The sequence below is a fragment of the Falco naumanni genome, chromosome 9 (genome assembly GCF_017639655.2).
Source record: "Falco naumanni isolate bFalNau1 chromosome 9, bFalNau1.pat, whole genome shotgun sequence".
Classification (NCBI taxonomy): domain Eukaryota; kingdom Metazoa; phylum Chordata; class Aves; order Falconiformes; family Falconidae; genus Falco; species Falco naumanni.
Genome location: NC_054062.1, coordinates 43,344,396 through 43,369,850, shown reverse-complemented (window position 1 = coordinate 43,369,850; position 25,455 = coordinate 43,344,396). Strand labels below are relative to the sequence as shown.

The 25,455-nt window shown below is 39.5% G+C and overlaps 1 protein-coding gene across 1 annotated transcript; it reads left to right on the top strand.

Annotated features, from left to right (window-relative positions):
* The first annotated feature begins 1,784 nt into the window (after positions 1–1,784).
* Positions 1,785–24,630, top strand: BMS1 (BMS1 ribosome biogenesis factor). Its single transcript, XM_040606477.1, has 23 exons — positions 1,785–1,831; positions 2,178–2,419; positions 3,409–3,599; positions 4,145–4,224; positions 5,679–5,867; positions 6,443–6,585; positions 7,881–8,002; positions 8,713–8,906; positions 9,622–9,758; positions 10,312–11,144; positions 11,969–12,070; positions 13,196–13,353; positions 13,898–13,979; positions 14,953–15,029; positions 16,051–16,233; positions 17,920–18,108; positions 18,724–18,904; positions 19,439–19,497; positions 20,538–20,660; positions 21,677–21,824; positions 22,753–22,928; positions 23,255–23,416; positions 24,118–24,630. The coding sequence occupies exons 2-23, from the start codon at positions 2,244–2,246 to the stop codon at positions 24,352–24,354; spliced, it is 3,942 nt and encodes a 1,313-aa protein (XP_040462411.1). The 5' UTR covers positions 1,785–1,831; positions 2,178–2,243; the 3' UTR covers positions 24,355–24,630.
* Positions 24,631–25,455: the final 825 nt, after the last annotated feature.

Sequence of the window (25,455 nt, the reverse complement as noted above, 5' to 3'; positions counted from 1 at the left end):
GACTTTTGGTTCCTCCCTGGAGTCAGTGGCCTCCTGGCACGCAGCACCCCTTTTTTTTCTGTAGTATCTTCCCTGCTGATCTCCACACACGTTAACCAGCACCCTCTTCTCTCACAGGGTTCCGAGGTAAATAATTGGAGGGTTGCAGCGAGCCTGGTCCCTGCAGCGCATACAGCCATTCCCCGCCCCCCCCCCCCCCCCCCCCCCCCCAGCCCCCCCCCTGTATACATCCCGTTCTGACAAAGCTGCACCAAGGCAGTGGTGTCAGGTGTTTGGTGTTGAGGTGTCACTCCAGACTGGTCTGATAATACTGGGCATTATAACCCCTTCATCTGGTCTAGGGAACACACCATCCTTATTAGCAAACCCACACTTCCAACAGTGAAGTGGAACACAATCTGAATACTGCTTGTGAGCGAGTCCAAGAAAAAAAAAAATCATTCTCCCATCACAGAGCTACCTGCTGCTCAGAGTAGAGCTTTTCTGGAAGTTACTGGTTTTCTTTATTTTGTCACACATTGCTTTTAACAGACCTACCTAGCATGTATTTCACAAGTAAGAAAAATCTGTGCAATCAGATGCAATGCTCTCTTGCAACGTTTCTGTAAACTTTTGCTTCTTGCTATGAGGTGGCAAATGCCAGAACTCAAATTACATGCTTATTCAACTTGTAGGAGGTACTTTTCACAGCAATGATATTAGTAGCTTTCCCTGGACTTGAATGCCAAAAGCCTCTCTCCTGTCATGTGAGTAGGTGATGCTGAGGAAGAGGTGGGGCAGGAACCAAGTGCATTCCATGTTGGACTATTCTTCTACTGCTTGTAAAATGCTCCTGTTTATTGAGAAGGAAGGTTTTTGCATGCTGAATATTGAAAACCGTGTTTTCGTTCACATAGCTTGTCAAAGAGAGATAGTGAGGACCCAGATTTACCAGCGTGGTTTATAGTGATCCTGGGCTTACTGCGCTGCTAGGTGTCTCGAGTTCCTCATTTTATGGGAGCCCGTGAGGCCCATTCTTTTCTTCTCGGCCTCCTCCTCTAGCAGCAGGACCAGAGGGACAGCCACAGCCCTTGGCGTTGAGGCCCTGCTGGAAGCTGCCCACCTGGGAAGCAAGATCTGGTCTCTCCGATCACAGAAGCTGCATCTCACAACCTTGACACTTCATTAGCAGTCCTGCTCCTCACAGTTTCTTGGCATAAGGCAAATTACCGTGGAGAAGAGGGCTATTCACTTAATTAGGAAGGGGCTGTACCTGTAAGTAACTTCAGGAGGACCTGCCTACATGAGAGGAACCAGTACCCACTTCTCACCTAGAGCCCACAGGCCTAGTCACGGCCTGACGGGTGGTGGCATTGGCAGGTGAGAAATGCCCCCATCTCATTCACAGCACTGGGGAGCCCTTCGCGCGGTTTTACTGACTTGTGTGCCCTCCCGTGTCCCCCGGTAAGGATTCCTTTTTTAAGAAAAAGATCTTCACACCGATTGTGGCGCCGCAGCAAGCAGTTTGCAGCGGGGCAGGCCCGCAAGCCCCGAGCGGCCGCCGGGCAGCCGAGCCCTCCTCAGGGGCCGTCGGCGGGGCAGCCCGCAGGCTGCCTCAGCCCCCGCCGCCCTTGTTTGTTCCCAAAGGGAGCGCAACCACCGGGGCTCGGCTCGCCTCGCCTCACCTCGCCGGGCGGGCGGGCCTCTCTGCCGTGTGCGCCGGCAATAGCGCTCCGCCGCAGCCGCCGCCTCGCCCGGAACTCCGAGCGCAGCCGCCGTTTCCCGGGGGCCGGCGGAAGGAAGCGGGCCGGGCGGGGCGGGCCCACGCGGAGGCAGCGGCGCGGCGGGACAGGTGAGTGGTGTCGCCGCTGGGGGACCCTCTCCCGGGCCGCAGGGGCCTGCGGGTGGCTTGCCCGGCAGCTCGCCGCCGCGGCGGCTTTGGGACTCCGCTCTGCCCGGGGTTAGAAGTACCGGCCGGGCCGGGGACCCGCGGGCTGCCGGGCGCGGGGCATGGCCTGGGCCTAGCCCTGCGGCCGCCTGGCGAGCGCGGGGAGCGGTGCGGAGCGGTGCGGAGCGGTGTGCGGGCCTCGGCGCTTCTCGTGTGCGTCCATGCAGGGAGCGAGCAGCTGCTTTCCCGGAGGTGGCGGGGCGCTGGTTACAGGTGTGCGTGTGCTCACCGCGTTTGCTTCCCCTGTTAGCCGTGCGCGAGCACACGGAGGCACTTCCCATCGTATCGATTGTAAATAAATTGTTGGAAGAGTAAGATGGAGGAAAAAGAGAAGAAGAAGCATCGTGTGAAGCATAGTGGGCCAAAGGCAGAGAAGAAAAGGAAACGTTATCTCAATGACCTGGGAATAGGAGATGAGGAGAATGCGCGGAAGAGAAACCCCAAAGCCTTTACAGTCCAGTCCGCTGTGCGGATGGCCAGAACTTTCCACAGGTAAGAAATGGCTATAGAGCGCATTGGCTATAGAGCATGCAGGGTTGGCTACATAGAAGTGTTGGATGAAATTTCTCTGTTGCATTGTGTAGAAGTAGACATAGTGTAATTTTCACTGCTGTGCTCACAAAGCTTTCATTGTTTACCAGGATATGTTGTATTTTATGCATGTATCAGAAATGTGATGCTTTCTGCATCTGTGTTTTGTGGTACAGCCGTGTTACTCTCAATGGAAACAGATATATGTAGTTTCTTACACTTGGTGGGAGTTTCACATATGTATTAGCATCTAGGCGCTTGGTGAACCTGTGTCCAAGCTTTTGCAAATACTGAAGACTTTCTGTTGTGGTTTAACTCAAGTTGGCAACTAAGCACCACGCAGCCACTTGCTCGCATCCCCTCCCACAGTGGAATGGGGGAGAGAACTGGGAAAATCAAAAGTAAAATTTGTGGGTTGACATAAAGGCAGTTTAATAGGTAAAGCAAGGACTGCATGCGCAAGGAAAGGAAAACAAGGAATTCATTCACTGCTTCCCATTGCCAGGCAGGGGTTCAGCCATCCCCAGGAAAGCAGGGTTCCATCATGTGTAACGGTCACTTGGAAGAAAAATGCTATTAACTCTGAACATTCCCTGCATCCTTCTTCTTTTCCCAGCTTTATGTAGTGAGCATGATGTTCTGTGGTATGAAATATCCCTTTGGTTAGTTCGAGTCAGCTGTCCTGGCTCTGCTCCCTCCCAGCTTCTTGTGCACCCGCTTGCTGGCAGAGCATGGAAACTGAAAAATCCTTGATTTAGAGTAAGCACTATTTAGTATCAACTAAAACTTAAGTGTGTTATCAACATTCTCGTACCAAATCCAAAACGCAGCACTGTAGCAGCTACTAAAAGGAAAATTAACTTATCCAAGCTGAAAGCAGAGCACATAAAAAGAATATATATTACTGTTTCTTAAGTTCTTGTATTTATTTATTACAAATTTCTTCTCAGAACTCAGGATTTGAAGACTAAAAAACATCATATTCCTGTGGTCGACCGTACTCCTTTGGAGCCTCCTCCTGTGGTGGTGGTTGTAGTTGGCCCTCCCAAGGTGGGGAAGAGCACCTTAATAAAATGTCTCATTAAGAACTTCACAAGGCAAAAGCTGGTTGAAATCCGGGGTCCTGTTACAATTGTTTCTGGTAAGAACAGGAGAAATGGAAATGCTTATTTTGCACTCCTTATTTGCCTTGCCTTTAGAGCTAGGACATGTTTATGTTCTCTTAATTTTTGGTCATTGTAAAGAAATCATTTGAATGTGTTACCAGGCATGCTTATTAATAGTAGAAGAAAAATGAGATTTAGGCTTTGGGGGGACTTGCCCCTCTAAACTTGTTTTCTGCCCTGCTGGGGATCCTCATTCTGGCTTTTCCTGATTTCATTCTAACCTCTACAGGTTTCCCATTCTTTTGGGAAGTAGTATTTTTTGAAAAGACCAAACAACTCCTTTGAAAACATGTACTCAACCTGATAATTTTAAACAAAAATGTTAAAACTTAGCAGAATTATAAAGATTTGAAAACGGGCACCGGTGCAATGATGCATGTTGGTCTATCTGCATGCTAGACAGGAATTTGAATTCCAGAATCTCTCGACGAACTTCAGGAATGTGACCTGAAAAGAAAGCAGTGGATGGTTAGTTTGCTTCCTCTGTTTCAGTCTTTGATTCTTAATTCTGTAATTTCAGGTAAAAAACGCAGGCTAACTATTATTGAATGTGGATGTGACATTAACACAATGATTGACCTGGCTAAAGTTGCTGATTTGGTAAGTTAACAATGGCATGTGATTTCTAGTATAGTTTATATTGAAAGTACTACTTCTGACTTGACTGCACCAGTGTCAGATTTCTCTACCTATTGCTATGGAAGGAAAAACTGTGTTTGATTTCAGAGAACAGGACTGAGCTTGAAAATAAACCTAATGTTCTGGAACAACTCCTAGGACTTTCTTTATCCTGGGGGTGGGGGGAATTAAAGTGTGTGTGTATGGTGGTGGGGAGGATGTGGAAGAAGGGAAGTACAACTGTAAACTTTTAATGGAAGATCTTGCAACAAGCCAAGGTAATAGTCACTTTTCATTGAGGTGTTTTGGTCAAACAAAAATGTAAAATCTGAGAATGGTTTTTAGTCAAGAAGCTTGCAACTAATGTATGAAGCAGAAGTAACATATTAGTTTACTGGCTGGTTTTATGTGATGCACTCTGATGTCTCCATCTTTGAAGATCACTGTGTAGTATTATGATTGATTTCAGCAGAGTGTGGTCGCCGTTGTAATGTACTTGTAATTTTTGGTTCAGTTATTGCATCAATGGATCTCACGGACCCAATGCATGATCCATTTGTCTGTTTAGATATATTCTGTGTGGATTTAGAGTTTATTATCTGATCAGGTAAATACGTGGGTGTGCTAATCCAGATACTGTTCTACTTGTATGCTCTCTACTTGAGGAAGGGAGATGTATTAAAAAATACTAAAATTTTTTGTTAGTAGAAGTGACGGATGTTTGAGGTTCTGCCTGCACGTGGTGGTGCTGAGCATCTGCTTGGTTTTATTGTTAGGAGGCTGAGATGACAGAATCGCTTGCAGATCTCTGTTGTTGGTTGCCATGTGTTTTGCTGAGGACCTAATACGACTTCGCTTGTTTTCTCATGGGACTGTTGGGTGTTGTTTTCCTGTGTCAGTGTGTTTTAGTGATGCGTAACAATAATTGCAGTGTGTGAACTAAGTTTGCCTAATTTTAGCTTATTAATGCCTTTAGAGGCATTAGTGCATCCAAGACACAAAGTATTTTTTTATTAATTTCCTCAGACGTTCCTGCAGATGTTGGAAGGTACTCAAGTTTGCTTATTTTAAATTCACCAAGTAAACACCTATTCAGACCTTACTATGATGCTGTATGTTGTTGCGTTTGTAGAGCAGCCTTACTCTTCTATAGTTTTTTCAGAGACAATGAGCAAATCAAACCTATATAAAGGAAATCTGATTGATTGGTAGAAGAGATTTGATTTTCTAAGGCCTGCTAACTTCTACAGCAGCTAAGACCCATACTTTAATTAAAAAGCCAAAGCTGATTTTCAGGTTATGCGAAAATAAAGAACAAAACTTTTGCCAAGATTTTGGTTCCTAAGAAGCTTGCGACTTGAAAGGTGTGGTCTTTGAAATCGGCTCCTGTGGGCACTGTGGTATTGGTGTAATGAAATGCTGACTTGTGTTTTCAGGTTCTAATGCTTATTGATGCCAGCTTTGGATTTGAGATGGAGACGTTTGAATTCCTGAACATTTGTCAGGTACATGGCTTTCCCAAAATTATGGGAGTTCTCACTCACCTCGATACATTCAAGAACAACAAACAATTAAGGAAAACTAAAAAGAAGTTAAAGCACAGATTCTGGACTGAAGTGTACCCGGTATGACATAAATATTATTTTTTCTATATATTTTGCATTGTGGAAGTGAAATTAAAAGTGGGGCGATACTGAAGTGTTTAGTATGTTCTTACATTTCTTAAATAATATATATATTTAGACATATTTTTATACATAATATATTTTTAAAATTATAAATGGGCAATGCTGATGTTGTGTCAGATTGTATAATCTTTCTTTTATTTGCTAAAATACTTGTATAATTATTCTGTATCCCAGTGTGACAAGCCACTGAACATGAGATACTAGTTAAAAGGTCTGTTACGCAGGAGTATATATATAAATATATATATAAAAGGAGTAGCTGCTTGCAGCCTGAGAGACAAATTGACCTTTGTACGAGGTTTTCTGGATGTGAATTTTTTCCCCTAAGATTCAGGGGGCAATTTTCACATTCAAGTGAACTAGTTAGTTTGATCTTTTGCAACCAGTTGTAATCTGCAATTTCCGATTATTTGGAACAAATTTGAGACAAATTTGAATTGCATTACCTTATTTTAGTTTTGTAGGTATTTAATTGACGTTTAATGTTTTTATGTCTTTTTAATGTGTTTTAGGGTGCAAAGCTGTTTTATCTGTCTGGGATGGTTCACGGAGAGTATCAGAAGCAGGAAGTTCACAATTTGGGGCGTTTCATCTCAGTTATGAAATTCCGACCTCTTACTTGGCAAACGTCTCACCCATATGTTCTTGCAGACAGGTGTGTGCTTTTCTCTCTGTTCTTCAATCTCAGCATAGACAGCACTTTGCTGTTTAAGAAAACTGTGATACTAGAACCAGTCAGCTCTGTGTGAATGGGTATTTAGTGTTACCTAGATGTCTCTGGGGAAATGAAAGCGTACTTACCAGGTTTGTGCCAATAACTTCAGCCGCTGAGTTTTCACTTGGATCGGATCATGTAGACAGGCATTTGGTATATTGTAAATACTTTTGAAACACAGAAAAAAAATACTAAGATAATCCTGCTTGTTGATGATTTTATTTAATTTCTGTGGAAAAGAAACAGCATGCCAGCAATTTAGTAATGTCTGGTGAATTAGTCCTCTTGAGTTCCTGGAAACACCCTTTCTGCTACATTTCCACATACAGCATTTGATTCACAGTCTCTTTGGAACATGGAAGCGGTCTTGATGGTGGCTGTGCCTATCTGAGAAATTACCTCACCTTTCATATTTTATCGCCAGAATGCTTACAGTTAGGACTGAACTCCCACAAGTGTCCAAGGTGCCTAGAACAAAGCTTTTTCAAAGCTCCACTTTTTTGGAAAAAATTGTCAGAGAAGTAGATAAGCATTATGCAAAGTCCTGCAAAGTACACAGAGAGGGGAAAGGGAGAAAAAAATATTTTTTTGTCTTTCAGTAACATTGTTTTATGTTGCTATAACTGTTACAGTTAGGTTGGTTGGTAGGTCGGTTTTAAGCTGATTTGCAGCCAGAATGTGTGCCTTTCGTCCTGGGCTGTGTGGTTGTTTGGCCTCCCTTGTGCAGTGTAGAAAGGAGCTCTGGAAGGAGTTTCTCCCCACTCCTATGCCTCAAAACAGCCAGTCTGTCCCTCTCCCCTTCCCTGTGGTAGTTTTGGTATTGCTCACTCCTATTATTAGGGAAAATAAAGTGTTGTATGGCTGCAGGGAATGTGACTTTCAGCTGTTTTCCCTCTAATGGCAAAAGTGATTTAAGGAGGGTTGTGTGTGAAAAGTGTATAAAATCTTACGTCCTAGGAAAGCAGTATGTGTTTAGTGAAATGTCAGTAAGTCTTTTGGAAATACATTGTTGAACACGATTATAGGAGTTTTAAAATACAATTTAAAAGTATTTTTGAAAGATCTTTTTTTCCATTAATTTTTTTTCTTAAGATCATTCGATTTTGATTATTAGTCTGCAGAACATGCAGTGGCAGCAAGTGATGCTGCAGTTCCCTTGTTAAATTACATTGTTTCAAAAGTTACTGTTGGAGAACTGCTGGATATTCTAACTTTTTTTTTTTAATGTTGAGTAGAATGGAAGAGTTGACAAACCCAGAAGATGTTCGAGTCAATCCTAAATGTGACAGGAAGATATCACTTTATGGGTACTTGAGAGGAGCACACCTGAAAAACAGAAGTCAAATTCATATGCCAGGTAATTTGTCAGATTCTTAAAACTGTTTTTGTGTTGATGTATGAATAACAACATAGCTGTTGCTATTTTTATTGCGGAATGATTTGTGTCTTTAAACTGTATGTTGTAAAATAGATTTTTCACCTTTCTAAATACACGTTATGCTTTTGGAAATTACTTTTCATAATACCTTTTTTTGTAAAAATGATTAATTTATATAGTTTTGCTTTTAATTATGCATTTTTGGTGCAGTGTTAAACACAGTATTGGCAATGTCTGAAGTTTTTCAAAGGTGTTTTGCTTTAAAAGGTGCTTGAAGTGCAAAACTTACCTGCCCTAATAGTAGAAAGTAAATTTGGCTTGTGTAAAACTTCTCGTAATCATTGAATATATTTAATATTTTAAGTGAATGATTTAAAAGCTTAAATTCAGAAATATTTTAATAATAAATTTACAGACCTACTTAGAAAAGAGAGTTGCTGGTTTTCTCATTTAAAAGCAAGCAGACAAACCCAGGGCTCTGCAGTATGCCAGTGAACTTATGTATGCTTTTCTAAGTTCAGGGGTAAGGCAGAAGAACTGGATGTTTGATACAGACTTTGCTGTTGATGAATTACTGAATGCTGTGATGGTTTAGATTTTTTCCCTTGTATCTCTTCATGGTGAATTGCACAAATTTCAGAATCAAAACTTCATAAAAACCTTATTGCTTCCCTTGTCTGTTGCCCCAGGTGTAGGAGACTTTACTGTGAGCGATGTGAGTTTCCTACCAGACCCCTGTGCTCTACCTGAACAGCAGAAGAAGCGTTCCTTAAATGAGAAAGAGAAACTAGTCTATGCCCCTCTTTCAGGAGTTGGGGGCATCGTGTATGATAAAGATGCTGTTTATATTGACCTTGGTGGAAGCCACGCTTTAAAAGAAGAGGTAAGAGAATGCTGTTGATAATTCGAGTTCTCTTGCAAAACATAGTTTTTATCCTTAGAATCAAAATGAGTGTTTAAAAGTAAGCTTATTTAAAATAATCAGTCCTTCTGTATCTGTAGTAGGTAATTTTGTTTTCTCTAGTGATTTCAGAGGAGGGGTATTTTATTGTCTCTGTGTAAAATACTGTGCAAAACATTTGAAGGGTTGGTTAATATTATGTACCTAAAGTTAGTTTCATTAACTTTCCAGACATCGATTTAAGATTTATAAAAACTTCTGGTGCTGGGATATTATCACGTGTATTTTGCAGGGTAGGGTGACTGTGGAAGATCACTTAAAGGATTTGACTGGTCAGAGGAAGAGGTGGAAAATGTTTGCATACAGATTGAATTCAGTGGTTTCCCCTGTGTTGTGCTAAATGTTAAATACGTTTGGTCTGTGATAATGTATGCTTGCTGGTACTTACTGTAGTGGTTATGTGCTGTGAGGGAGGCCCTCTTGAATTTTCCTTGTGTTAATGTTGTATGCTTTCTTGAAGTGTGAAGATGGGAAGGGGGAGAACTTACTATTGTGAGAAGGTGTTTCTTTAAAATGCTTTGGATTTTTTTCTTGTGTATGCATATTTTGTTTTAGGCATATTAATGACTGTAAGCTGCTTATTAGACACTTGTTTATTCACTTTAACTGAAAAGTAAAAAAAATCTTGGCTTTCCAGGAGGAAGTGATACCAAAACATGAACTAGTTCAGAGCCTCATCTCCACACATTCAGCCATTGATGTTAAGATGGCGTCAAGCAAGGTCTCTCTCTTCATGGACTCTAGACCCTTAGGTTCAGAAGACGTAGGACAAGAGTAAGTTTTGAATGCTGAGCCTTGTTTGAGCATGAATGAATCTTTAATGTCAGGCTTTAATTTAGGAAAAAAATTCAATAGAGCACAGTTAGTAGAATGGATTATTGCCTGATTCTTCCTCTTCTGAAACTACTTCTATGCCACGTGCATTTTGAAGTAGGAATAATGGATATTAGAAGAGTTTTGCAGGCAGTATAGTCCTGCCTTCCAGGAGTTCCTTGCTGGTACAGCCCTAGGTAACAGTTCTGTTGTTTTTCAGAGTTCTGGAGGATGGCAGTTATAATCTCCAGGAAAATTCATTGTATAACTTGATTTCATTCCAGGGAAAACAAAGATATTTCTTGGAATTATTTATGGCTATAACATAGGATGTATTCTTGAGTTAAGCATTCCATACTTAAAAGAATTCCATTGCCTTTGTTATGTTCTCCATAACCTTGCCGTGTTTAAAAAAGGATAAAATCAAAATAATGTTAACATAAAGCTTCATTGTTTCATTAAAATTTTCTTGTACTTTACCATCTTACCCCATATATGATCTTCGGAAAACCAGGTTTGTGATGCCAAAAGAAGAGAGACAGGTTGATTTGAAGACTGGAAGAGTACGTCGGAAGGCATTATTTGAAGAAGAGGAGAAAGAAAATGATGATGCAGTAAGTGATGAAGAAGACGACCAAGAAGATGAAGCAGAAGCAATGTCTGAGGATGGAAGTGATGGTGATGATGAAGATGATGCTGAGGAGGAAAGTGACAGAGAGCTATTAGGGGAAGAGATGGCTGTTGGGAGAGCCAAACGTCTGAAAACAGATGTGGCTAAAGAAGAAGCTGTGAATGAACTGCCAGCATTTGCAGACAGTGATGATGATCTTGAGATGAGTTCTGAAGAGGAAGGAGGAAAAACTGGCCCTGAAGAGAGTGAAATGGAAGAAGAATATGATGATGAGGAAGAGGAGGAGCAGCAAAGGACTTACGAAAATGAAAGCTCAGAGAGTGAATTTGAGACTGCAACCAAAAGAGCAGCTGAATCTAAGCAGTATGGAATAAATAGTGAAGATACAGAAATGAGATCACAAATCTCAGATCACAGTCTGAAAAGAAAAGCAGTGCTCACTACAGATTCAGGAAACTGTACAGCAGAAGAAGCATCAGAATCTGAGGTTGAAAACTCTTCTGTCGATGAGGGCGATGGTGAAGAAGGATCGCGTGATGACTTAGAAGTTGAAGAGTCAAATAGAAAGGGATTTCAGCACACTCAAGCTAAGAAAGCTGGTAGTACTAGACAGACGAAACTTAAAGCTGTAGAAGCTGAGGATGACGATGTAGAGAATCTACTGCGAGGGGAAGAGGAGTATGAAGAAAAAAAAGATTTTTCTGCTGACACGGCAGGTAGACTGTAAATGTTAACATTTTTTACTGCCCCTTTTTAATTGGGTTTATTGTTAAAGGATATTATAATTAGTAAATATTATATAAAGTTGCCCCTCAAATATATTTACTTATGTAGTTGTTAAGCGGCAAACTTAAGTTGGGAAACCTGGGATTATCTGCTTTTTTATTAAGCCTTTAATTTGCAGTGTAGTATGCAGGTCTCAGGTTTCCTTTCCCTAAAATGGAGGTGATTAAGTTTATAAATGTCATTGATTCTGCATATATTTCTCTTAACTTGTGGCTATGTGTGTAAAACAAATGATGATGCTTGTATTAAATTTAGAAAGAATAAAACATTCTTGGAGGAATGTTGCGAAAATGTTTTAACTACTCATTGAGCGCTGGAGCAGGTTGCCCAGAGAAGTTGTGGAACCACCAGCCTTGGAGATACCCCAAAGCCATCTGAACGTGGTGTTGGGCAACCTGCTCTAGGTGTGACCGGGCTGGACAGGATGACCTCCAGAAGTCTCTTCCAACCTCAGCCATTCTGCAGGTCTCTGAAGAAGACACGTACCACCATGAAAATGATCAAATCTGTTACTATTGCTAATTATGTCTTAAACTTTTGTCCTAAAATTAGGACATGTCAGGAAAAAAAAATCAGTGGTAGGATTTTTTAGCCACAATTTAGTTTTGGTCTATATATGGAGCATGAAAAAAAGAAGCTGGGTTGTGCCTACACTTCTTAAGCCTGTTGTCATGTCCTTATTTAAATTATTTGTGTATAGCTCCTAATTATTGTTCTCTTTTGGAGGTAGAATGCAATTTTTTTCCCTTTTCAGGTGCACTTAAGTGGAAAGAGGACCTTGCACAGAAGGCAGCTCAGGCCTTTCTAAGACAGCAATGTTCAACCCCCAATCTTCGTAAACTCGTATATGGAACAGGTACAAATCTGTTTGGAAACTTGTGCTGTCTTCATATATGGTAGCTTTTTAGCTGTTACCAAGTTTGCAAGTCTGCATCTTTGAGCACTGTCTTTTACTGGGAGGTTTCAGGAGAGTTAATTGACTTTTTTTCATTGCTGATACTAATTTTCACTAACAATTGTAATAAAAGACTGTTTTTACTTCTCCAGTAAAAAGCATTTTGAGCTCATTTTGCAGACTACTTGATTGTTACTCATGTTTTCCGGTACAACTATTTTCCCCGAAACATTTAAGGTTCAGTTATTTATAGAACTATCTGGTAGATACTATGCAAATCCATTGTGGTAATTGTGTTTCATAAAGGAATATAATTTTTTGGCTGTTCTCCGGAATTTCTGTTTCACAGTGACTGAGAGTGGAATATTCTCTTAGATGTGACTTACTGTTTTGCCTGTAATAAGGGTGTTTGTCAAGGAAAAAGAAAAGCTAGCTGGCTTAAAAGGAAGAGAAAATTTGCTATTTATGTTATTTGTCCTGTTTAATTCACAACTTTTCCAGTAGTTGTCTGAGTGTACAAACCTCATCATGCAGAACCTCTGTAGAACACTATGAGAATTTGGGTTTTGTAAGCCTTCCACAGTGCAGGAGCAGGAAGGTTTGCTGACAGATTCTCAAATACAGATTGTTTTGGCATTGTTTCTACAACAAACATCATATGTTTGTTTATTGGGCAGGTTTGGTTTTTTTTTTTGATTATTCCAGGTATGGAAATAGAACCAGATTTCAGGTTGTTCAAAGAAGTTTGAACTATGTGGAATCTGTGAAATGAATTACGTGTTTCCATGTGGAACCAACTGCACAACTGAAGTTCACGATGATCCTGGTGTATAGTATCTCCCTGATTGCTGCTCTCCTTATTTTGTCCCTGTGAGGGTATTAATTTAACTCTTACACTGGATCAATATACCTTTCTTCAGTCTTTTGTTTTTAACACTGTTTTTAGTTTGCATCTTTCTTCCCCTCCCCCCGCCCCCCCCCCAAGCTACTGCAGGTATTGTGGAACATAAGGCAGAAGAGAGGTTGTTAATTAATGTAATCCATGTACTTTGGGGGAAGTAATCACAGCTTCTGTGTTTCCTTTAGCTGTCGAGGATGAGGACCACGAGAGTGAGGATGGAGGTGATGAACTTGGAGGTTTGTTTCATGTCAGCCGTCCAGACAAAGCATCCAAACAGAAGGCTAATGCTCTTGACTGCTCCAAATTTCTGATAGAAAGGCCACAAGACTGGGATTTAGAAGAGGTAATACCATTGGATAATTGCTGCTGCGTATATTATAGTGGTTATGTCCTGGCTGTTTCTCTTGAAATACTAAGTTGTAATTGAAACAGACCTATGGGAGCTACGGCCAGAACGTCCCATCTTCTGCTACTTGCTGTCCTTATAAGTATTTACAAGCTAATGGGCTCCAAGGTCTGTTTTTACAGGAATGGAATGTTAGAGTAGGTCAGTTTAATGCTTCGCTGTCTTGACTGTTTGGTGGATCATAGTGTGCTATTTATTTACTGAGAAGTAAAAAGCAGGGGAACCCCAAATGAAAATATGATGTAGCGTAGAGACATTTTTAGCGTAAAGACCTTTGGGCAAGAGTTGTATTTGGTTTCACGTCCTGCTTTTGCTGAGGCATTGTGTAGTGGTAATGATGTCTCGATGTGGAGCTGTGTGTGAGAATATCAGATTATCTCTGAGGTCATATCTCTGATGGAGGAGTGGGGAGCATATTGGAGGATGTTTCTATTGATGACAAGCTGTAACTGTACAAGGCAACGATACTGTTATTTTGCAGGTTATGAGCAGTATTCGAGACTGCTTTGTTACTGGGAAGTGGGAAGATGATAAAGATGCAGCAAAACTGTTGGAGGAAGATGGTATGTGTAAGACTTCTAAAAATGATTATACAGGGTTTTTAAGAGAAGTATGACTTTGTAGTTACGTATGTAGAACGTTTTGCTTTAGCAATATACTTGCAAATTTTTTTCAAACTATTGCATAAAGTATTATACAGATGGTAATATAATTAAACATTGCTGTAAATAGCTGTACAAACAGCAGGCAAGTAGCGCGTTCTGAAAATAGGCTATATAATTTAAATTAGGAAGTAGTCCTTAGTCAACACTTGGCCATGCCAGCTTTGAGTTATGTATCAGTCAGCTGTTCATCCCCTTTGCATGGTTTCTTTTGGATAGTCTTGGTAGAAATAAACAGAAATTCTTCTTTAGTGGGAAGACAAAGTGGTCGTTCAGATCTGACTGAAAAGTGAGATCTGTCCTCAGATGTTGTGGAGGTGGTGGTTTGTGTGGTGTGTTTTGTTTTTGTTTTTTTTTTCTTAATTGTGAAATATTTAGAAAATACTAATAAGATGTCTGTGTCTTATATGCAAAATGATTTTGGTTTGACAGGCTTCTATAAGCATTTGTTTTGAACTTTAATTTTTTAAAATAAAATTAATAAAAAGTTTAAATATAGCAGATAATTTCAAAGATAGCTCATTTGCTCTGCCGGTGTCATTAGAGTGCTGACTAGTGTGCTGCATGATCCTTTGGAATTATCTGGACTTTATTTACATTTTTGAAATCGTAACATTAAAGTGATTGAAAGGAAAAGGAGAAGCCACTGATGTTCAGCTGAGAATTTTCACCTGAAACTGTAGAGAGGGCAGAACAGACTTACAAAACTGTTGATGGGAAGAAAATATTTGGGCTGAAATTAATCTAAAAGCAGTACAGAGAAATACACAATACTGAAAATAAGAGAAATTGTATGGAACAATACAACAGAATGGTTAACTGCAGTATAACAGAATGGTTAATTGTCAGGTCTCTTGGGTGCTTATTGTTGCAGAAGAGCTTTATGGAGATTTTGAAGATCTTGAAACCGGTGTTGTGCACAAAGGAAAGCATGTCGCTGAAGGAGATGAGGTCTGACCTGTGTTTTTATGCTCTTTAGCAGCATACATGTATATGAGTTTCTGATTAAGAGATAGGTGTCCTGTGTAATAAGTTTAGTTTTCACAAATCAATAGGAAAGAAATCAATGGGTATGAGGAGGAAAAGGTATATGTATTATGGACTTTGGAACCTATAAATGTCTGGAATGGCATGTTTTTAGTCTCAAACTACATTGTTGCTTAAAGTTAATTATGTGGGAGAAGTCACCTCACTTATTTAACAGTAGGTGTCAGGCTTAATCAAGAGGTGGAGCTGAGAGAAGTATTTTAAAACCAAATGTGATCGTAACTGTTTGTACTGTGTCATTTTATCTGATGCAGAAGATTACAGCGCTCTGTTTAAACACAACAAATTGTGGAAACTGACAGTTTCCTAGTTGTTTCTCATATCTGCATAAAAGAAGCTGGTGGAAGCAATTTTATGCTATGGCTTGGATAGCTTCCAAGAACAGAACTGTAGTTGTCTGTGACTACAGATAGAAAAATCAATTTTTTTTTCAGACTGAGCAACTTGATGGCTTTACCCTCAATTTTATAATGAAATGCAATGGCATCATTTCGGCAGTTTTCAAATGGGTCGTGAACAAACTTCCTCCTTTCTGGCCTTTAGAGTGCTGCCTTCCAGCATGCTACTACTCAGTGCAATCAACAATTCCTTTTTTTATTCTTTTATTATGTGGGCTTATTTTAGCTGCAGAATAACAGACAGGGCAGTGCTAGGTCTGCTCCCTGACATTAAAGTAAGTATTAAGTCAGGAAGTTTTCTCAGTGAAAAGGGATATGATTAGATCATTAAATGTTTTGGTCATTGCTGAAGTTACATCTTCTTGTTTGAATGACTTCAGTTTTAGACAGAAGTTATCATCTTTGAAGGGTCTAATAGTTTGCATTATGACAAAATGTTACTCGATTATATATATCTTTAACTGTTAATCAGAATGGGTGGTTTTCTGTGAACTGTTTTATGTGTTTGATAACTTGCTGTTGATTAGTCTGGAAGTGAGGAAGAGGAGGAAGATGGAAAAACGTCCAAACTAGAACCTGAGGAGGAGGAAAAGAAAAAGGAACGCATGGACAAGAAACGGAAACTGAAAGAAATGTTTGATGCAGAGTATGATGAAGGGGATGCCACATACTTTGATGATCTTAAAGAAGAAATGCATAAACAAGCACAGGTACAAACCGTTAACCTGGCGGTTTATCTGGCTGTACATCTTCAGAAACACCCCGCAGTGTTTGCCAAAGGTTTTTTTCCTGGAAACACGCATGACATTTAGGAGCTACTTCAGAAAGTACATGCAAAGAAATACAGGCGTGTAATTTTTTTTATTGTTTAACTCCTTGATTCCATTAGCTGGAAAGACAAACAGTCCAAATAACTGAAAGCTCAATTTTAATTAAGTAGTTAAACTATATTCTGAATCACTGGATAAGTCATAACTTCATCTGCTTAAAATTTTTAACAGTTATTCATTTGTCCCTTAGTGGTGGAACTAGCGTGAGAGATCTCAAAAAAACCCATGAGAGAAGGTACCCCTCAGGAGGAGGAGGTGGGATGGGTGGTGGGAAAAGGCATCCTTTTATGTGTAGGAAGGTCAAAATCTTTTTCATGATAATTTGCGTCCAATATTTTCCTGATATTATTTTTAGTGTGATTTTTGCTATGTTATTAATGGATAAGTAAGTTCTATGTGGCAGTCTTTTTCATCAAACTGTCAGGTTATTTTGAGGAAAAAATAATTGATGACCATTGCTTCAGGGTAACTGTATCCAGAATTGGAGGTGTTGGTTTTGTTTCCAGGCCTCGGTTTTTTAGATGAAATCTTGTAAGCTTGAAAGCAGCTGCTTTCTTTAGATGACTTGGAGAACATTGCCTTACATTGCTCATAACTTTTTCTTCTCTTCTGAAAAAATCTTGTCCTAAATAGTTATTAAATTAATCATTACTCTCTTGCATTAGCCTCTGTCTTAAGTGATCATATGAACTCTGGTATACTGATGTGCTTGCTAAGAGAGCTTAAAGTGTAAAGAAGGACATTCCAGTAAAATAATAGAAGATAATTCAGAACTGTTTCACTTAAGGCCTGTTGCAGAAATACATTTCAGCAGTGATTCTACTGCAGGATGGAAGGGCAAGGGTCTTAAAGTGGGGATGTGCAAAAGCTGCTGGAAAAAAAAAAACCCAAACAAACTTGGATGAGAAGATTTGTGCCATATCTCAATCTGAATCAAAATTTTTTTGAGAAGCAAAATTAATGATTAATTTGTTTAAATGTGGCATCTTATAGGTAGGTGAACGTCAGGAGCTAGAACAGGAGGGTGATACTTCTGTTATTCACAATGCTATCTTGTTAAATATTTACACAATATCTACATTCATATGGTACAGAAGAGCTTTGAAAAGACCCTTTTGATGGTCTGCAGTGTGAGGATGCACAGAAGTGTTTTTAGGCTGCTGAGTAAGATAGGAGCCCAGCCTCCTCATAAAGTGACACCTTAAAGATCAGGACGTTAACTTTAAAAGGTACTCGGGCTTCTAAATCAAAAATGTGCTTTTGACAGTTCTATCTTTAAAACCCAAAGTCACCATTATGAAAGATACATCAGAAGTCACTCAGTCATTTGCTTCTCTTGGGTACTGTCTTTCAAGCAGACTAACAGGCCCACTTGGGATTTCAAATTGGAAGGAATTCATGGTGGCAGAGATCTTGTTCAGAATAAAAAGTCACAAAACCTATCGGATATTTCCCGGAAGATTTATATAAATGTTAGCATGTTTTAAATAGAACTGGCACCTCATGAACAAGTTGTTAATACTTCAGTTTTGTAAAACATGTGGTGACTTTCTCTTTGTCACGTAGCTTAATCGAGCAGAATTTGAAGATCAAGATGATGAGACCAGAGTGCAGTATGAGGGCTACCGGCCTGGGATGTATGTTCGAATAGAGATTGAGAATGTCCCATGTGAATTTGTCCTGAATTTTGACCCTCATTATCCTATTATTCTGGGTGGTTTAGGCAACAGTGAAGGAAACGTCGGCTATGTACAGGTAGGTAGCCAAAGCTGTGAGTGCACTTTGTCGGGACAGGTATGCTTTCTGGAGTTGATAGTTTCTGGAGTTACTATTTATTTTCTGTTTATCAAAGCTACAGTAAGCACAGAGAGATACCTTCATCTTTGCCTCTTGAATAGGGGATTGGCTTTTGACACAATTAACTCTATGGTAGCAGACACTGGATTTTTACAGGCTTAACTGGAGAAATGGAAGAAGTTACTGTTTAATGTTCATCTGCAGAGATGTCTCGGGACTAAGGTCTGATACTGTGATTGCTAAATTGCAAATGTAAATTGTACTGTGGGGTTCATGGTCTATGAACAAGTGGCTATTGAAAAGTTACTAGCATCTATGTGTATATATGTATATTTTAGATATAATAGCTTGTGTGCATGCAAGCATGACTTTAAAGTGAGCAAAATACTGATTAGCTTTGTCTTTCCAGTCAACCTAGTGTTAATGAGAATATTTGAAGACAGAAGGCTTACTGAATAAAAAATTCTGGTGTAGATGGAAGTTGCTTTCAATCATTCCTGAAAATTAAAGCTTGAATTTCACAATTAATGCTGTTATGCTGTAATAGCATTGTTCATCTTTTCTTCTAATTAGTTACGCCTGAAGAAGCACCGATGGTATAAGAAGATACTTAAGACACGTGATCCTTTAATCCTCTCATTAGGATGGAGGCGATTTCAAACTATCCCGATGTTCTACATTGAAGATCATAATGGGCGTCATAGGCTTCTAAAGTACACACCACAACATATGCATTGTGGAGCAGCTTTTTGGGGTGAGAATGTTCTAGAGTTACTATCCTGTATCACTTAATTGTCACAAAATTCTCAAGTTTTACAGGATGTATCAAGAAATTCAGCCAGTAGCTTTTGGAATTAGAAGACCTTGAAAAGTTGTGTTCACTGTGGAATATAAAATAACACCAAATAGTATGGGAAGATAGGCAGTTGCCTATTATTTGTGAATTCTTTGAATGATTTTATGAAGTATTTGTCTTTTTAACAAATTCTGAGCATTTTGTTAGACTGTATTGTATCAAAGAAGAACCTGATTTGTTGGCTCGGTGCAGAGAGACACTTGCACACATGGTGGGCCCAGCCATGCAAATGCTTCCGTATGTGAATAATTTCTTGTTAACCATTCCTTTAACTGTCATGGGGCTATATATGTGAGTAATGACTTGAATGCTGTAAACTTTTTTTTATATTCACTGAGAATATTTGGCAGGTATTTCAAAGTGTTCTGACTTTTAAGTAGAGGCTAGATTTTGTGTAGTAAAGCTTTGCGTAAATGTTTTGTTTCCTTATAGGGCCCATCACTCCTCAGGGGACGGGATTTTTGGCAGTTCAGTCTGTCAGTGGTGCAACGGTAGGTTTGTTATCACAAAATGTTGATTACTGTTTTCCATGGATCTTTGGATAAAATGTATAGATTTAGGGAAGAAGGTTTACATACGAGAAAGTGTTGATGTTGTAGGAACTGAGAAGGTAGGTGGGCTCAAATTTTTAAAAGGTGTATTATGATTAGATGGGAAACTGGATGGAGGCTTTGTCGTTTTGTTTCCTTTTTTTTTAATCAATTTAACAATTTTAAAATATAATATTTAACAAAAATAAAATCTGCAACACTGAAAATGATAAATACTACTTTGTGGTTTTCTGTGAAAGGATCTATACCTACTTGGTTTTCAGGTACTAAGTATTGAGATAACTTTTTGAACCTTCTTACAGGATGAGATACTGATGTTCCTGTTGAAGTTTGCTCTCGGTGTGATTTTTGCACGTCTTGTTAGGATGTTTATGAGTATCTGAATTAATTTAAATAATGTTAAAGCAGTATTTATCAACTATGGCCTTTGCATACATATTACCAAAAGGTAGATTTATGTTTATATGTAACAAAAGCCTTGCATGGCATTGTAATGAGCCACAACGGTAATCGGAGTGGTGATGATTATCTCCTTCCTAAAATACCCTTCAAGTCCTTTTACCCAGTCATCTTGTTACATGTATTAAAAAGCTATTTTTGTCATGTGTCCCTAGCATAATATAGTGACTTACAGCAGTGCACAAAGCACTTCTCCTTTGAGACTTCCTGTCTGAGTAAGATTCTGTTTCCTAAAGAGAACACAGCGGAGGTAGATAACAAGGGCTCTTAGATTGCTTCCAAGGTAATTAGAATGGCAGTTTTGAAAATCTCGTTAGTGAATGGTAGGAATGTTATGTCAGCGGCAAGTCAACTAGTCTGTACAAAGTCAATTTGCATTTTGTCATGCTGCTGTACTCCTGTAAAGGTTATAAATTCTGAACTCCACCTGTAAAAAGCAGTGAAATTGTATCATTGAAATGGTTTCTTTGCTATGTGGCAAATATACATTCAGCAATGTCTTTCATTTCTGTATGTTTCAGCCTGATTTCCGGATTGCTGCGACAGGAGTTGTGCTCGATTTAGATAAATCTATAACTATTGTAAAGAAATTAAAGCTAACTGGTTTTCCATTCAAAATTTTTAAGAACACTTGTTTTATTAAGGTAGGTATGTGTACTGTAAAACCACATGTACCGGTGTTAGGAAGGAATGCAACCTGGGACTACATCTGTCTTGCCTGAGGCAGAAGATCCCTGTAATTGTTGCATACTGTTCTGGATCTCAGTAGCTGCTTGGGGTTTTTTTGAGCTCGCTTCATTGTCCTTTCTAAAGGTGCTAATCATTAGCCAATGAATATGAATTATTGTTAATGAGGCAAAATTCTGGAACAGTCTTCTGGCTCACATTCAATGTGGTTTCCCCCTGCCCATCCTTCCTCAAACCCACTGATTAGCTTCCCACAGTGGCAGACACCTCTGGAGAATGTGAACCTGTCTCTGGTGTCATTCAGGCAGTTTGAGCCCACTGAATTTCAGCTCTGGGATCAGCGATGACTTTTAGCAGTGCTTAGGACAATTACAAAAGCGTTTGGGGCAGGAAGCATTGCAGAAGTGAATTTTCACTGACGTTCCAGCTGTCCCTAGTTGTGCTTTCGGGCTCAGGAAGAGGTCAGGTTTATTCTGCTTTTGGGGCAGTAAACAATGAAGCACTGATCCCAACAGTGAAGCACTTAAGTATTCAGACTAAGCATACACAGAATTTTTCCTGACTTACTTGTGATGTATGAAAGAAGCACAAACCTTGGAGAGCTGTATTGCATTAGAGCCTCACAGCTAGCCACTTAAGGCAGCTGAGTTGCTTTTAAGGTGTGCTGTGTTCCAGCACGTGACTTTAGAAGAAAACTAGGCAGATTCTCTTAAATATGTTATGTTTTAGAAATTTTAATTATATATATTTAATGCTAAGAAGCCTTGCTTGTAGTATGTGATTCTAAGTAAATTATCTTAGTTGGCTTGGTAGGTTTGTGGTGTGGTCCACACTTAGCATTTAAAGGCAAGGTTATGTTCTTCCTATTCCTTGTAAGATATACTTGTGGGAATTACTTGTGTTTTTGTGGCCTACCTGGGTCACAGAGAGAGACTTAGCATCTTGAATAATGGTAGGTAATTCACACTTTCAGGGAATGTTTAACTCTCAGTTGGAAGTGGCTAAATTTGAAGGTGCAGCAATTCGTACTGTGAGTGGTATCCGGGGACAGATCAAAAAGGCCCTTCGAACTCCAGTAGGAGCTTTCAGAGCAACATTTGAAGACAAGTTGCTGATGAGTGGTAAGTTGCACTTTCTGTGTAAGTTATCACACAACTTTCATCCCGCTTCACAGATTGAAAAGCCGTGTGTCAGAATCTCTGGAATCTGATAATTGAGATGTAAATTCAAAGAGCATGAAATACCTGGTGAGATGCAGAGTGAAATTTAAAAAAATAAAGTATATTTTATATTGGATTTCTTTCAGTTTTACTCGGAAGTCATATTGTATGCAGATGAAAAGGTTTGTCTTGGAGACCTGTTTCTCAGAGTATTTTGAAGTGTTTTACACAGCATGGTGTGCTTTTCTCCTTGAACATGAAGATGAATTGTATTTAGTGGTACAAGTGCTAGAAAGACTTTTTTTCTGAGACCTCCAAAGAGTGGCATTGTAACTCTAGTTCACTCTGTTCCCTAACCTTTTGGGGAAATTATGCAGGGCATGGGGGTAAGTGATCTTGTGTATTTGCTGAGTGTCACTGTGATGTTGAGAAAATGAGTTCATGCTTATTTTTGGGGTTATATGGCCTCTGTTTTCCTAAACCCATTGAAATTATGGCGTGTGCAAAATAAAAGCAAGCAAATTCTTTTATTAAAGTAGTCAGAGGAAAAGTAAATTGGTTTTGTTAGTAATAGTGGAGGCACAGGTACATATATGAACGCCATTGCTAGTTCTTCAATTGAATATGAGTAATGAATAGGGTGCTGTTCAGCTGGCTGCTCCTCAGGAACATGTACTGTTTATGACTTTGTGGGGTTTTGCAGAATCCAAGTGTACAAATAGTTATGTTGCTTTTGCCTCATGTTGAAGAGATTTTATATATGTACCAAACACAGTATTAGCATGTGGTCTAGGTATTAGTTACCTATTATATTCAGGCAATCTTTGCATAGACTGTGGATGTGATGAACTGTTGTTATAGAGCCAAATAACATTTCCTTTTCTTTCAGATATTGTCTTTGTGAGGACTTGGTATCCTGTTTCCATCCCGACATTCTATAACCCTGTAACATCCTTGCTGAAGCCAGTGGGTGAGAAAGACAGTTGGAGTGGAATGAAGACAACAGGCCAGCTGAGGCATGAGCGAGGCATTAAACTGAAACAAAACAAAGATTCTCTGTATAAGGTATGTTTGACACATCTTCTCCCCCCCGCCCCCTTTTTATTTAACCAGTGATCACAGTCAGATTTGCACTCTGCCTCAGACCGGTGCAAACCGAGAAAAGCAATGTACGTGGCAGAAGTTTTCTCCAGAAGCTTGCTGAGACTTTTGCTGTAGGAAAATTGGGGTGAACTTAACCATTCACAGTTGGATGTCAGGGGTGGTGGGGGTGGGTGTTTGCTTTTTTTCTTGATTTGTGGTGGTTTAGGTTTTTTCCCCTGAAAGATGGAAAACAAAATAAAAGCTTTTAAGATCATGAATCTTATATATGTTCTATATCATTCTTTTAGCCTATTGTGAGGGAGAAGAGGCATTTCAATAAGCTCCACATTCCTAAAGCACTGCAGAAGGCTCTGCCTTTTAAGAACAAGCCTAAGAATCTTGAGAAGAAAGGCAAGACTCCAAAAGACCAGTGGAGACCAGCTGTTATCAGGGAGCCTCATGAAAAGAAGGTAATTATCACTTACTCTGAAACAAGGACTCCTGAAGGGTAAATGTTGCTTGGACCATTTCTAACTATTTTTTTAGCACTTGAATCTACTGCTAGTGTTGAAGACATACATGCTCCTAGTGAAAAATCCTCACCTGCAGTTTGTTTTGTTCCTGTTTGGCATGCAGTATGTATCTGGAACTGTCACTGAGTGTACAGTGTGTATTTTTTAAACTAGTAGGTCACCTGAAGACTAAATACGACTTTTGTCCTTGTCACAGCACTTGCAAGGTATTTCAGTTGGATGTAGTACTTTTATGTTACGGGCAACTTAAATTGGCAGCTGTGGTCTCTTATTGGACTTGTCATTGCTATGCATTATTAATAGAGACAGGACTTGAAGCAAATACTTGGCTTCAAAAATTGAGAATTATGTGTGTTTGCAAAGGCAGGAAGTTCCAGACTGCAGTATAAGTGTTCTATAGTAGCAAGTAGGCATAGCCTTTTAAATAGTATCTAGCCAAAATCAGGTTTTGCAAAAATGAAACCTTTGATTAACTTCCTAACAAGACAAATAATTAAACCATTTTAGAAATTGGGTGGCAGGTGCAGAAATAATTAGGAACTTGCTTTGAATCTCTGATTCTCTCTGCTGGGGTTAAACTGTTTCTTGCTCACCAAAACTGAACTGTTTGTGTACTGATTCTCTATTTTCTGTTTTAGATATCAGCCTTACTCAATGCTTTAAGTACGGTGAATAATTATAAGATCAGGAAAGCCAAAGTGAAACGTCGGGAACAACTTAAAGAATATCTCAAAGTTAAGCAGAAGGAGGATGAACAGAAATTCCAGAGGCAAAAGGAGGCTAAGAAAAAAATCTATCGCATACTGGGACAGAGGGAAAAAAAGAGGCAGAAGTCAAGCTTGAAAGGATCTAGCAAGGCAGAGAAAAGTATGTAAAATTTCATCAGATTTCCAGACAAATGATGAAATAGGGTAGCTGTGCAATTTTCTTTTTAAGAAACAAAAAGGCCTTGGACTGCACTAGATACGCTTTCAAGAGAAGGAAAAAAAATGCAAATAGGACCTTATTCACACTCTTGAATACATTTGGCAATGTATATACATAAGAAGTATGGATTTTGGTTTTTCTACATGGTATTCTGGAGGACTTTGTATTTCAGTATATTTCTATCCATACTGCACATTCTGTCTAGCCAATAAAGTATTTTAATGTCAATTACAGAATATTTTTTGTGTTTTGTCTTAGTACTAGTGGACTTCTTTGGGGAAAGAACTCCTCTGGATGTCTCCAAATGTGTTCCTGTGTTGGCAGTACTTTGAGCCGTTGCCTAATTTTTGCCCTTGGCAGATCTTCCATTAAAAGATGTGAAGATCAGCTGTTACTGGGCAGAAGTTTTGGATTCTCTAGCTTTGATGTGCTGGCAGATGGCACCAGAGTAGCTCGCTCCTGTGCTTAGATCATTTGGTCCTGGAGGAAAGTATCTCAGTTTATTCCACTTCTCACTAGACATCAAGCAGATTTTCAAATAATGTTCCGTCCAGATCTTCTGTTACTTAACCAGTTTTGGCACACTGAGGCTGTCAGTAGATCCCTCAGTCACTGCAGCTTTCCGGGCAGGCAGTATTAGACCCTTCCCAAATGTGTTTAACTACTTGGTGATTCTGTGTGAGGTAAGTGCAGACAGAATAACTTGCTTCTTTGGGAACACTTTCCTCCATCCAGCCAGTTTGTTTTGGTGGTACAGTGTCAGACTTTCTTAAGATGAATGGAGCAGAGTGGCAGTAGATGGTTGCAATCCTGTTAAATTAACTGAGAGTTGAAGTCTTTCTCGCATGGCAAGAGGCTTTGAACAATCATTCTCTTGGAAAAGCAGAGCAATTTATTTTTTTATGCCATATGTAGTATCAAATAGTTACTGTGATACATGTATTTTTAATGCTTCATCCTCAAACAGGCAGTGGGTCAGATAACATAGGTAATTTCTTGGTCTCCTTCCTAAATGAGTTTACTCTTCCTCATCAATCCAAAATCCATTA

Excerpts from the sequence above, each read along its gene's own strand:
- BMS1 (XM_040606477.1), top strand. The coding sequence starts at position 2,244 with ATGGAGGAAAAAGAGAAGAAGAAGCATCGTGTGAAGCATAGTGGGCCA. Across the intron at positions 9,759-10,311 it reads TCAGAAGACGTAGGACAAGA|GTTTGTGATGCCAAAAGAAG; the intron begins GTAAGTTTTGAA and ends TCGGAAAACCAG. Across the intron at positions 19,498-20,537 it reads AGTCTGTCAGTGGTGCAACG|CCTGATTTCCGGATTGCTGC; the intron begins GTAGGTTTGTTA and ends TGTATGTTTCAG.